Source organism: Terrapene carolina, unplaced genomic scaffold, assembly GCF_002925995.2.
Source record: "Terrapene carolina triunguis isolate 2854851 unplaced genomic scaffold, T_m_triunguis-2.0 Scaffold714, whole genome shotgun sequence".
In the NCBI taxonomy this organism is placed as follows: domain Eukaryota; kingdom Metazoa; phylum Chordata; order Testudines; family Emydidae; genus Terrapene; species Terrapene triunguis.
This window is the reverse complement of record NW_020665065.1, coordinates 1391595-1404925: the sequence shown is the minus strand read 5'-3', so window position 1 is coordinate 1404925 and position 13331 is coordinate 1391595. Positions and strand designations below refer to the sequence as shown.

Below are 13331 nucleotides of genomic sequence, written 5' to 3'. Positions count from 1 at the left end.
AAGTTACAAGCAACTGAAAGTGACTGAGTTAAAACAAACACAGACCGCTGACCAGACACCACACCTGCTACATGCCAACGGCAGGAAGCGATATTTTGGCTGAAGTCACTGGAACAAACCCCTCCTTTTACAGTGCCCTACAACAGTGACCATCCACAAAGAGTAGGCAAGACCTTGGGATTCCCTCACGCCCTGGTCGGTAAGAGTCACACCTGCAGACTGCTGTTACCGCTGTCTGCCACTGAAAGAAAAGGGCCTGGGTTTTGTTGTTTTCTTTAAGGTCTCCCTGGAACACCCCTCACAGAAAGCTGCAGGGAACTCCAGGGCAGCTGCTATGGAGCCATGAAGGGCAGAGTCTGTCCGGCCTGGAGGACTCCTTAAAAACAACCTAGGAACATTATTACAGAGCATGAATCAGGCTAATGGGCATGAAGCAGCCCTGCGAAGAAAGGCTTTAGGTTCCAGGGTTGGGAATTAGTTCCATCCATTATGCTCAGAATGTGCTGAGAGACTTAGGGACTGAAGATAAATTGCCAACAGAAACTAAGTACAGTACTTTCATTTGGAAAAAAGTTAAATAGCAGCATTTGCTCCATTTTGAAGACTGAAAACAACGCCACTATTGTGACGAAGTGGGACTGTTCTTAATGTTTTCCTCAGTTTCCCCTATGCAGTTCTTAAGTATCTAGGTGGTGGGATAAGGGTGTATGGTTGCTGCAGAGCAAAGGGCCAGTGTACATAAATGCCCGACACTCTGTCTCCTAGCAACTGATGGCCTGGGCCCCTCCTCTGCAAAGGTGCCAACTGAAGGTGTTGGAGACAAAGGGATCAGGTGACCTCCTGGCCTGGGAAAGAGACAAAGCCCAGAGAAGGAGGGGCTGGACGGGAGTTTGAAGCTAGCTGGGGACTGGAAGGGAGGGCAGACGGGGGTCTGCCTCGCTAGGCCCCAGAATGGACCCGGCGGAGGGGTCCCGTTCGCTGGACCTACAAGCTCTGTTTTAGACCATGTTCCTGTCGTCTAATAAACCTCTGTTTTACTGGCTGGCTGAGAGTCACGTCTGACTGCGAAGTGAGGGGTGCAGAACCCTTTGGCTTCCCCAGGACCCCGCCTGGGCGGACTCGCTGCGGGAAGCGCACGGAGGGGCATATGCTGAATGCTCCCAGGAGAGAGCCAGGAGGTGAAGCCGTGTGAGCTTCTTGCCCTGAAGACGGTCTGCTCCGAGGGAGAGGAGGCTCCCCAACGTCCTGACTGGCTTTGTGGGGAGCAGTTCCAGAGCATCGCCCGGGGACTCCGTGACAACTCTAGATACCTCTAGATACCTAATACAGTACTTTATAAAGCTTGAGTTGACCTCAAAAGTTAAAGAGGGTTTCCCGTTAATACCCCCCTAAAAAACACCAACCTTTAACCCCTTAACATTTGAGGAGGGCTCATTGATGCAGCATGTTCTTTTTATTTAAACAGCTTTAATGGATTATGTTAAGATGAAACCCTAACACAAGTTGCAATAATTTCAGATTTAGTTTTGAACAGGGTTATTTTTAAAGAAAAATGTATTAAAAATCACTTTTAAATATCTTTTTATCCACCCTGGGGTTGATGATGCTCCCCTCTGTCCACGTGGGCTGAATTCCCCTCCCCACAAGTTCACAGCCCATTATTCAGTATTAAGAATCAAATATCAGAGACTTATTTTCTGCCTGGGGTATTTCACAGAGCAAGTTACGATGTGGCCCTTGCACCAAAAAACTTAGTGTCTCAGCTCACAACACAACAAGGGAGAAAAGGAGAGACAGGTCTCAGAAGAGGAAAAACAAGAGTGACAAGATAATCAGGTGGCCACTCAGTAAGAGCTGTGCAGGTCTTGGAAGTTCCCTGGCTTGTAAAGTATCTTCCCTCCTCCCTCACTTCTGAGAGATGAGGCAGCATTAGTGCATTGTTAGGAGGGCCTGGGAGGTGGCTTAGCAAGGGAGGGGATCCCAAGAATAAGAGGCATCACGGAAGACCACACCTCTGAACTGCCGCTCATTTTAGCCCCAAAGCTCCCTGTGTTCCCAACAAACTGGGATTCCCTCTCTTATTGTTGGAAGTTATTTACATCAAAAATACAGAGTCATGAAAGCAGATGTGACCAACATGGTACTTGCATGACATCTCACCTTGCCATGGCCCAGATGTGGAACATGGTGTGTGACGGGAGGGCACAATCATTCATGGAGAAGACTTTTAAAATGCAGATAATTCCTGCATTAGTGTAAGAACAAAGGGGAGGTGCCTACAAGAGCAACTGCAGAAGCTAGGTTTTAGCTACACCAGCTCAGGGGGCTTCTGAGACTGAAGGGTTTCCTCATCTTGATACAGAAAGTATGTATGTGGCTCCATCTATCCCTTAGTCATCTGGCACCAAATCTGGAACAATGGCCTCAATAAAAAGGCCATCAAGGGGGAAGTAGCAGGATGAAAAGGGGTCAACCTGTTCTTAGTGCAGGAAAACATTTTATATACACAATTAGATCCCACACCATTAGCTTAGCCAAAAGCCCGTGTATCCCAAATCTATGGTCAGGCCTGGGTTGTAGAGAAAACCCCACCATGACTCAAAGACCTCTATCCAAAGGGCGTTTTGAAGAAGTATTGCATTGGACACCGCTCTCCAGGCTGTGTAGAAGGAACCCCTGGGATGACAAGTCAAATAACTAATCTTAGTGCTGCCCCAATTGTTGCATGGCTTCAGGAGACTGCTCAGTCCATTTGTATGTCACATTTCATGTGTGTTCCCAGTCGGATGGGCAAGGATGAACATCCCAATGAATGGGTAGGTGAGAGGGATCTGCAGGTCTGTTTAAACAGGTTTGCCCCAGGTAGCCCTTTCATCAATGAAGGAAACATTAACATGCAGTGGGTTCGTGAAGGTCCAAGCATGCCCCACACACACTTCACTGATCAGAATGCCACTTGCAACGTTTGCACATGAAGAGGTCTGAAAGTCTGTGCTTTCCTAGAACTTTTAAACACAAAACAGGTCAGTAAAGTGCACGCAAGGATAGAACTAACCAGGCCATCTGAAGAACAGAAGTGAGCTTCTGTCAATTATTCACTCTACTGCTATTGTGATTCTCTCTGACTCGCTATCCCTGCCCTGAATCCAAAGAGTGTCAAAGTTTCTGACCTGCTAAAGGCAGATGGAACTGCCACTCCTGCAAAGAATGAGACCCTCCAGCAAGATAGATCATCAGTGAAAGCAATACACCAGCCCCAACCTTTCCTTGAGGGCCACCATTTGGCTTGTGCTCACGCAGGATAAGGCCCAGTTTTCCCTTATGCACTGCGCATGCATTATCTGAGAAGGTTGTAGCATCTTCGGTAGTCCAAGGTCATTCAGGAGATGAGCCAAGAGAATTTGAAAGATGTTCTATATTACAAAGGCTCCCAAATCTCACAGCTTTCCCCCTTGTTCCTTTGCATGGATTTCCCTTGGCGTGCGGACACGGGGCCATATACTGGGGTGGCTGGGGATTCAGCTCTTCCACTGAGCTGTATAGCACTGCTCATTGACAAGGCAACACCTGCCTTTAAGCACCAACAATTATGGTTTGCTTTGCTCTCTCCCTAAGAACGGCAACGAAACCAGCTGTCTCTGCTCCCCTCCTTCCCACTGCAAAAGTTCTCCACAATTTAGAGCCAGACCTTCTCATTAGCACATCACTGCTAATTCCCTCTCAGTCCTCTGAAGCTCTGCAAAGCTCTCAGCTCCTACACCATTAACTCATTACCACACCGATTAACAAGCACACCTTTGGAGAAAACCGCAGGTGAGATGCCAACTGAGCTATTAGAAGCCGTTAGAAAACAGAGCAGCTCACTGATTAGTTCCCCTCTGTCCTGAGCTGAGTATTACTGAGAATGGCAGCTCCCTGCCTTGTGCTGCTCACACGGAGCGTATGCGGAGCTTTGGTTTTTGGTGCAGAAGAAAATTTACTCACTCATCCCCAGGCGTAGATTGAGCCAGCTCCGAGGGGGGGAACCATACTTGGTCAAGACTGAGTTCATAGTCTTCAGTGTGTGGCGGGGCAGCAAGGGACCCTGGCTGCACGTTCCTGCAGGAGAAAGGACCCCCGTTAATATAGTTAAGGGGTACTGCACACAACAGACTCCTCGAGGCACAGCGGATGCCTAGAGAGCTGCTCAGGGATCTGCTCACTGCAGGAAGAGTTCAGTCCACTGCTCTCCTCCCCAACCCACGCTGGAGAGCTTGCTTTCTTAAGCTGCTCCACTGACACGAAAAGCAACATGTGTTTGGCCTCTGCCAGTTCGTTTCTTCCCAGACCTGGAGCCCCTCGGGTGCTGTATATTTTAGTGTCGACTTCTCAGAGCCGCGCACTTGCCTTCTCATTTGGGTTTCCTTATTTCCCTTCTCCATCAGTTGTAATGCCCCCTCCCCCCACCCTTCTCTCCTCCTCTGCAGCTCAGCCGCCACCAGCCTCCAGACCGCACAGCCTCTCACCACTCGCCCGGTGGAGAGGATTTGACATTTCGCAGCTGAACTTCGCCAAACCTGCTCCCCCCGGATATTTTCATCCTCCACTGAAGCAGAGCCCCAGCCCTTTACAAAAACCCAAACCACAGGCCACTGAGCATCACAACAGCAGTAGGATGGGTTGCCACAGCAACCCAGCTGCTCTGAGGCAGAGAAGCCGCATAGTGCCCCTTGTTCCACCCTCCCTCCATTCAGACATGAGGCTCATTCAGCTCTGATGTCACAGACACAGAGCAGACGTCCCTTTCACAACTGCAAGTTTGTTTCCTCTCTGCTCCCCCGCCTGCCCTTGTTTTGCTAGCAAGCCTTGGATATACCTTTAACTTGGCAGGGTCGCTCTGAGGAGGCCCTGTACTTCACAGAAGATTTTTCCCCCCCTTGCTGCACAGATGGCCCCCATATTTATTTTAGCCACTGTTCAGGCTAGTTTGTCATCCAAGTCTTTCCTGTACTGCCAGACCCAGCCATATGGGGAGAGTTAAGACTGGATTAAGTTAAAGCTTTAACTCTTTAACAGGCAGCAGTGCAGCACAAACTGTGCCAGGCCCTTTTGGGATCCATTTTTTCCAATAAAATCAATCCCTATTTCATTCACAGGTACACACCCATTTCTGAAGTGTTACTGGCATATGTGAATCTCCTAAAGAACTAGATAAAAGCATTTCTTGGGTTATTCATAGCTGCTTTGTTATCACAGCCTGAGAACCTGAAACTCCCGACAATACTGCTCCTTTAAGAGCCTAAGTGTAAACTGAGTCAAGAAGTTTGCAAATCGGATACAAGTCCCAAAGATTCCAGATTTTGCTTCTCAGAAAGACAACTTAGTCTCACTGGGGTCACATAGGCCTGGAAGGCACCTCTTGGGTCATCAAGTTCAGTCCCCTGCTATTGCCCACACTCCCCTCCTATAATCGATGTATTGCCTCCATGCTTCCCAAACACCGAACCGGGAGTGAGGAGGAGACTGTGGCTTGTGCACTGGGAAGTTTACTAGTGTTGCAAACAGGTTTAAACCAAACCAGTCCTAAAAACAGCTTAACTGCACAAGTAGACAGGGCCAACCTGTCTTCAGCACCTTTTGAAAAGCTGCAGTCGAAAGCCGTAAGTAATTTTTTTAGTGTAGACAAATTAAGAGCCCATTTCCCAAAGATTGTTCCTTAGACACTATTTCTGGATCCAGTAAACAGCTCTTCAAAGTGAGATGACAAGTTATTAGCCAGCATTTAAGCTTTTAAGTCTACTGTAACCAAATCTTTACTCAACAATCTGAAAGAATTAGCACCTCAAACTGAGGACTATGAAATATTTACTCTACCTCCAAACCAGATCATATTCCACTAATTGCCCAGGGTCCAGCACTTCTCAGAGGAAGCAGAACTTAGCAGGACAATGTTGTTACTGCTAGTAGTACATGTACATCACAAGTTTATCCCTATTCCATTAACATTTTAGCCTCCAACATCACCAGTTGATTTAGAAAGATGTGGGTAGTTAGATGCAGTAAGAATCAAATCTCTCCCCAAAATATGGATACTTTCAGGCTTAAGTAAAAATAAGATCCAAGCACCAAAAACAGAACAAACCAAGATAAATGTTATCGTTAACCAGAGCATTTTCTCAATAGTATCCTAGAAGCAGTAAGTCTATTGACATTGCCTATTGACAACAAAACAGCTCCAGCTTTATCCTGGAGTTTCACTGGATTGGAGACACAAGCTGTCTACACACTTAGCAAGCTTAGATGAAGTCTATTAGTCACTTCTCTCCCCATTAGGGTTTTCTATAGCACCCACCACTAAGTGCCATCTCAATCTGATATAGCTTTAGCTATGACAATTCAAGGCCACATTTGACAAGTGACCTGACTCCCTCTAGTGGCCCTATTTGGAAAGTTATACACAGTACAGTGACTCCTCACTTAACCTTGTAGTTCTGTTCCTGAAAAATGCGACTAAGCGAAACGATGTTAAGCGAATCCAATTTCCCCATACGAATTAATGTAAATGGGGGGAGGGGGGGGGGGTTTTAGGTTCCAGGGAAATTTTTTTCACCAGACAAAAAACTATATATATATTATATATTATATACACACACCCCACACACAGTATGTTTTAAACAAACAATTTAATACTGTTCACGGCTATGATGATTGTGAAGCTTGGTTGAGGTGGTGAAGTTAGAGGGTGGGATATTTCCCAGGAAATACCTTGCTGCTAAATCAGGGGTTCTCAAACTTTTGTCCTGGTGACCCCTTTCACATAGCAAGCCTCTGAGTGTGACCCCCCCATACAAATTAAAAATACTTTATATATTTAACACCATTATAAATGCTGGAGGCAAAGCAGGGTTTGGGGTGGAGGCTGACAGCTCACAACCCCCCATGTAATGACCTCGTCACCCCTGAGGGGTCCCGACCCCCAGTTTGAGAACCTCTGTGCTAAATGATGAACTAGCACTCGGCTGAGCCCTCAAGGGTTAACACGTTGTTAATGTAGCTTCTCACTCTGTAAGACAGCAGGAATGGAGGGGAGGAGAGAGGAGAAAGCATAGCAGACAGAGACAGAGACACACCTTGTGTGTGTGTGTGTGTGAGAGAAATGTACACTGTCCCTTTAAGTAAGATGACCCACTCTTAAATGCATTGTCTTTTTAAGTGGATCAGGAAGTTGAGACAGCAGCTGCTGCCCCAGGCTCTCTCGGTCTCTCTATGGAGAAGAAGGGGTAAGCAGGGTGTAGGAGCAGGGGGGAGGGGGACACCCTGACATTAGCCCCCTCACCCCTGCAAGCAGGAGGCTTGGGGAGCAGCTCCAAGGCAGAGGGCAGGAGCAGCACATGGCAGTGGAGGAGGGACAGCTGCTAGCATGCTGGGAGGCTGTAGCACAGGAAACTTAGGGGAGCTGATAGGGGGGCTGCCGGTCCAACATGGTTCCAAGCCCCCACCACCTAGCTGCAACAGGCTGCTCTTCCTGCAAGCAGTGGACAAAGCAGGCGGCTGCCAAACGACATTAGAAGGGAGCATTGCACAACTTTAAACAAGCATGTTCCCTAATTGATCAGCAACGTAACAAAAAAACGACGTTAACCAGGACGACTTTAAGTGAGAAGTTACTGTATCTTGAAAATCTACAGAAGTGTTTACAAGATGTTACTGTTTTTCATATAGAAAACTGAGGGATAGCTCAGTGGTTTGAGCATTGGCCTGCTAAACCCAGGGTTGTGAGTTCAATCCTTGAGGGGGGCCACTTAGGGATCTGGGGCAAAATCAGTACTTGGTCCTGCTAGTGAAGGCAGGAGGCTGGACTCGATGACCTTTCAGGGTCCCTTCCAGTTCTAGGAGATAGGTATATCTCCATATATTATAAATGAACCAATTTAATAAAAGACATAAAATTAGTATCCATAGAGGGATAGTTAAGTCACTGCAGACTCCATGACTAGAGCTCAGAAAGTTGGGATGCCACTAATTTATAAATAAGCAATTAGGTTGAGATTATCAGTACACTGGAATTAACCAGAGATCTTAAAAAGTATCCCTTTCCTATGGCTCCCAGTACAAGGGAGACATTTACTCAAAGTACATCACCTTCAGGATAACTGGAACAGAGACACCTCAGCTATATCTGGGTCAGTGTGGGATTTGAAAGAGAAACTGAAACTGAAGTTTTTAATAGATGTTTACTTGTAAAACACACAGGTACATAATGGAAGTATAAAAAGTAAGCGGTTAGCAGGTAAGCACTACACAATTTGCACTGGATGATAAATGCTCTTCCTCACAGTTCTGTGGGGCCTTTGTTGGTTCCAAGAATGTGCCAAGTTCTCTGGGAAGCTCCCTGGCCCCTTATTATGAAACAAACCCTGTAATTCATTCTCTCACAAGGCTTTAAACGGAGCTTATGATCTACTGTGTTCTCTTCTCTTGAGGTGCTTCTTCATTTTCAACTTCCCAGCTCCCGAAATGTCATAATTGTATTCAGATGTCACATAGGGGATCTCCCCTTCAGTTCCCTGCTGAAACACAAAGACAAACTGAAAGACACTGCCAGTCTGAACACTACTTTGTTCCATTTCATTTATGCAGACTGACAGAATTTAGCAGTTTACCACTGGGCAGCTCTAAGAATCATGTACTGCAACACACAAGATTTTAAAAAATAAGTTTAATATTGAAAATAGAAATCGCCACTTAATTAGTTTTTGAGAGAGAGAGAGAGAGAGAGCGCGCGCACATTTAACAAGCTCATATACTTAATACAAAACGTTCCCATCTTGGAGCCCTAACCAGCAGCTAATACTCATAAGCCTCCCAGCTCACGCATGCCTTATAATATAGCTGATTTAATACAAGAAATAGATTTTATACCTTCTAATTAAAATACATGTCACCCTGCTGTACAGGTAGAAGCTGTCTGAAGATCTTCATAAGTCCCCCTTACCTGGTTTGTAAAGACACAATCTGGAATGGTGATAGTTCCCAGCAGCAGACTGTTTACAAGTCTTAAGTTTTCTGGAGGTACTGGAGTCAGAATATGGTAAAGCTTCCTCTCCATGTCAACCCCTCGGATAATTCCTTTAAAATATATTTACAGTTCAGTCTTAAATCCTCTGAACTACTGCAGGGTGCACAATCACTGCATAGTTGAAATTCTTTGCACGGGCTGGTCATTTCTTAAAGTAATGTTTGTTTAAGCAGGAATCATGCTCTAGACAGAGGCTGAAATACAATTCTCTTGCTACTCTTGTGATTTGTCTCTCCTACCCTCCATCCCCTTTTGGTCATGAAAAACCCCAATACCCCAGATGTCAACTCCAGGCTAGTTCTTTCCAGGAGCAGCAACAGAATCCTCAGATTTGCAAGTAAAATTGCTGTGTGTTTTCAAAACAGATGTGCAAACACACATTGATGCAATGCTGAAGTTGTATAGCTAAAAGTCATTAGAGGCAATGCAAATATTTAGATTCCAACAGCAACACATCCTGCTATGGTTTGTGATAAAATGGTATTTGTCATTAAATGTATATTAAAATAAAACTTTTTTAAAGAGAGAACAAATATGTGCACAACGCAGTCAAGTTAAAGTTGCAGGGGAACTCTACTTTGAACTTCTGGACTCATTTTCCCTGTGCGACTTTAACATTGCTTCAACTGTTTGGAAACCCCCCCCCCCCCACACACACACACACACACACACTCACTCGTTTGTGGCTATGCTCCTGCAGAGCTCCAGGGAACCCTGAATGCTCCTGATATAGAAAGCAACTGAGAATTGTTGCATCAAAACCAGACTTTTTTCAAATTAAGCAGAGATGAGTGCTCAGTGAGGATTAGGCCCATGGTAAAATTCAGACTTCAGGCGACTTTTGCTGTAGCCCTGTTCAGAGAAAAGTGCTTATTTTTTCCCCCTACAATAAGAATATTTTACCCCAATCCACACAGGTTGAGACAGCTGAATGGATTTGAGCACAACTTCCTGAAGTTGATCTTAAATATCTGAACCCGAAGGAAAATAATGCATCAACTTATGAATAAATGCAAAGAAGAGACTACAATGGAAACTGTTTAGCAACCTTAACTGTAGCTATTGCCACTAGTCACTAAGACAGAGGGCTCACAAGCAAAGGTTATAATGGAAAACAAAACCTGTAGAGAAGAAGCAGATGTTTATTCTTTTACTCTACTGCTATTTTTCAAGTTACCTTTGAAAGAGTGATTAAAACATTAAAACAGATGACTCCTTTATGCTGCAGACTCAACATATGATCAGAAGGGGCAATTTAGTTTAAGCAATGCTAAAGTCTGCCCAGGATTCACTCACCGAAGCCCAAGCAATCACAGACTGGTGTCTGTGTAAGCAAGACTGGCCCATCAGTCGGACATCTGACCTCATCCAATATCCTGCAGAGACCGACCCAGTTGGCATTTACTGAATACAGGATGTGTGTAGGAGCAACATCAGTGTGAATAACCCTGAGCGCAACAGCATTGAAAGGTACCTAGAAAATAAGCCCAGATCATTAGTTCAACTTGAATTTAGTTCTGAATTGCAATAGACACATAATTGTAGTTATTTCTATCATCATTACTATATGCAGTGTTGTTGTAGCCATAACTGTACACAAACTGAAATCTGCTGTGCGCTGTGTCACTAATGTAGGTAGGTACAACACAATACTGTAATCACAAATGGCTGACCAAGAGACATGCAAAATACTTGCTATATACATTTCAGGGAGTGCTGGCATAAACGTTAGCCTGAGAGATATGTTTTACAAGTAGGTTATTACTGTTCCTAACATTCAGACAGGGTCTTTTTGTTGACAGTTCCGTAAAACATTTAGAATATACATTTCTACCCCGATATAACGCTGTCCTCGGGAGCCAAAAAATCTTACTGCATTACAGGTGAAACCGCATTATATCGAACTTGCTTTGATCCGCCGGACTGCGCAGCCCCACCCCCCCAGAGCACTGCTTTACTGCGTTATATCCGAATTCATGTTATATCGGGTCGCTTTATATCGGGGTATAAGTGTAGTAATCTAGATTACTAACAATCAGCCTTCTGAATCCAGTCATCAAAACGGCATCTTCAATTCTTTCACAAATGCTTAAGTTACCTGATAGGGAATCAGACTGTGTAAAGGGCGTACTGATCTTGTTTCCAGAGGCTGAAGCTGGCCAAGGTAACCTAACATTGCCATATCCCGGAGGATACTGCTATGGACCCGTCTGGAAAAATAAGCAAACAAATGATGCAGAGATGAAAAACAGTCACGCTCCAGTTCAAACATAAACACTTACTCAGACATTTCAGAAGTTGCAGTGTGATATTTGTTATATTCAATATTTTAGAAGGTTTATTTTTAAATTTCTGTTGTTCAGACCTATTTAGAGCTATGTTTTATTAGCCTTGTTGTTCTGAGATTCCACAGTTCAGTTGCAGGATGATGTTGTAAGGCTGCTTACTTTAGGCAGCAGTCACTTTTTAGATTCTGGCTCTCTTCTCCAGTCCTGATAGCCAGGAGAGTTTTCCATTAGCCAATTGTGAGAAAAGAGTCACGCTTTATTAAACAGTTCTTTAATGAAGGTTTCTGTGGAGCCAAGTCAAAGACCCATGCACATCTAGGGTGACCAGACAGCAAATGTGAAAAATCGGGACGGGGTGGGGGGTAATAGGAGCCTATATAAGAAAAAGACTAAAAAAAATCAAGACTGTCCCTATAAAATCGAGACATCTGGTCACCCTATGTACATCCCCAATATCAGAGAAGTGGGAAGCATGTGATAGGATGAGAGCCAAGGAGAGGCAGTTCCTGACGCAATCTTTAGATAAATATCGGCTATTCAAGTTTGTCCTTAAACCATGGTAGCTAAAAGGCATATTGAGAGGCTTTAGGGCTTCTTCCTGTCCACAGCTTTAAATACTCCTGAGGGAATTATGGGCTACTGCGTGTGTGCATAATTAATGAGCTGTACATATTTTTATGCAGAAAAAAGCTTCTGCCGAAATGTTGCTGCAGTTCCGCCTTTTGCCCACCCGAAGGTGCTGCAGCACAAGAACAGCAGCAGCTCCCAGCAGAAAATAACTTCTGCAGTTCTGCCTTTTGCCCACCAGAGGCCACTGTGATGATAGAACACAGCAGCAGCTCCTAGCCAGCTAGGGAAGAGAAAGAGCTGCCTTCGTCGCAGCACCTGTCAGGCCAGGGTCAGACAGGGGCTCACAAGGGCTAGTGAGGGAGGACAGACTGGGGCAGGGACTGAATGGAAGTGGAGGCACAGGGCCACAGGGGAGGAAGGAGGTGCAGGGCCATATGGTGATGGGGGAAGGAGTGCAGAGCTACATAGGGACAGAAGGCAGCTGAGTGGGGGATACAGAGATACATTGGGATAGGGGAGGGGGTACAGAGACACAGAGCCATGGGAAAGGGGTGCAGGGCCACATGGGGATTGGGGCAGTGGGTGTCTGAATGGGGGTGGAGGGACACGTGGACAGGGGGTGCAAGGACACATGGGGGTGCAAGGACACATGGGGACAGGGGCAATGTATCTGACTGAATGGGTGAAGCTAGGGGTCAGCCAGGGTCTGCATGGCGGAAGCTTCCTAACAATCCCTCCCCGCCCCGCCAAAAACCTGTTCCATACTTTTCCCACCCATACCCAACACCCTGGCTCCTTCCCAGCAATTTACTTCCCCCTCCCTCAGCTCCTCTGTTACCCCTGACTCCCCCAAGCCTTTGCACTGCTTCTGAGGGGTGCAGGAAATACGGTTCTGCATTGTAGTTTAAATGAATTATTACTCCGATTCCTTACTAGGCGTATTAATACAGTACTCTATTTGCCAAAAAAACATTTCATGAATCTTTTTTGTTGTCTGTATTGTTACAGACATACTTGCTGACAGGTATTTTGAAATAAATGACCAAAAATAATTGAAACCAGTGTGATTATATTGTGTTGTTATTTTGACAAATAACATTTGCAGAATTTTAAAATATTGTGCGCAGAATTTTTAATTTGTTGGCGCTGAATTCTCCCAGGAATATTTACTATATTAAGGTTAGGGACACTGCATCAGTGTTCCCTCTAATTTTCCCACACACACGTGCGGAATGAATTTTGTTACGTGCACCAATATGGAGATGGTGTGTGACATATCACCTCTATATTGGTGCACATAAAATTCATGTGGTGAGGTGGGGCTGAGGAGTTCAGAATGTAGGGGGGGGGGCGCTCAGGGCTGGGGCAGAGGGTTGGGGTGCAGGGGTGTGAGGGCTCCAGCTGAGGGTACAGGC

The 13331-nt window shown here is 45.5% G+C and overlaps 2 protein-coding genes across 3 annotated transcripts in view; both read right to left on the bottom strand.

Annotated features, from left to right (window-relative positions):
* PLEKHG5 (pleckstrin homology and RhoGEF domain containing G5) overlaps positions 1-4318 on the bottom strand; it is a 104037-nt gene extending 99719 nt beyond the window's left edge. The window contains exon 1 of the mRNA XM_024207817.2: positions 3985-4318. Within this exon, the coding sequence (XP_024063585.2) occupies positions 3985-4051 (67 nt within the window). The 5' untranslated portion in view covers positions 4052-4318. The remainder of the gene's footprint in view (positions 1-3984) is intronic.
* Positions 4319-8194: 3876 nt separating this feature from the next.
* Positions 8195-13331, bottom strand: part of NOL9 (nucleolar protein 9) — a 12403-nt gene continuing 7266 nt past the window's right edge. Inside the window, exons 8-11 of one of the 2 annotated variants that reach the window (XM_026659994.1) lie at positions 11157-11268; positions 10355-10532; positions 8975-9108; positions 8195-8546 (exon numbers count right to left, since the gene is read on the bottom strand). In XM_026659994.1, the coding sequence (XP_026515779.1) occupies positions 8433-8546; positions 8975-9108; positions 10355-10532; positions 11157-11268 (538 nt within the window). In that variant the 3' untranslated portion in view covers positions 8195-8432. Of the gene's footprint in view, positions 8550-8974; positions 9109-10354; positions 10533-11156; positions 11269-13331 lie in introns of both variants that reach the window. The other variant, XM_024207865.2, reaches the window with a different exon arrangement.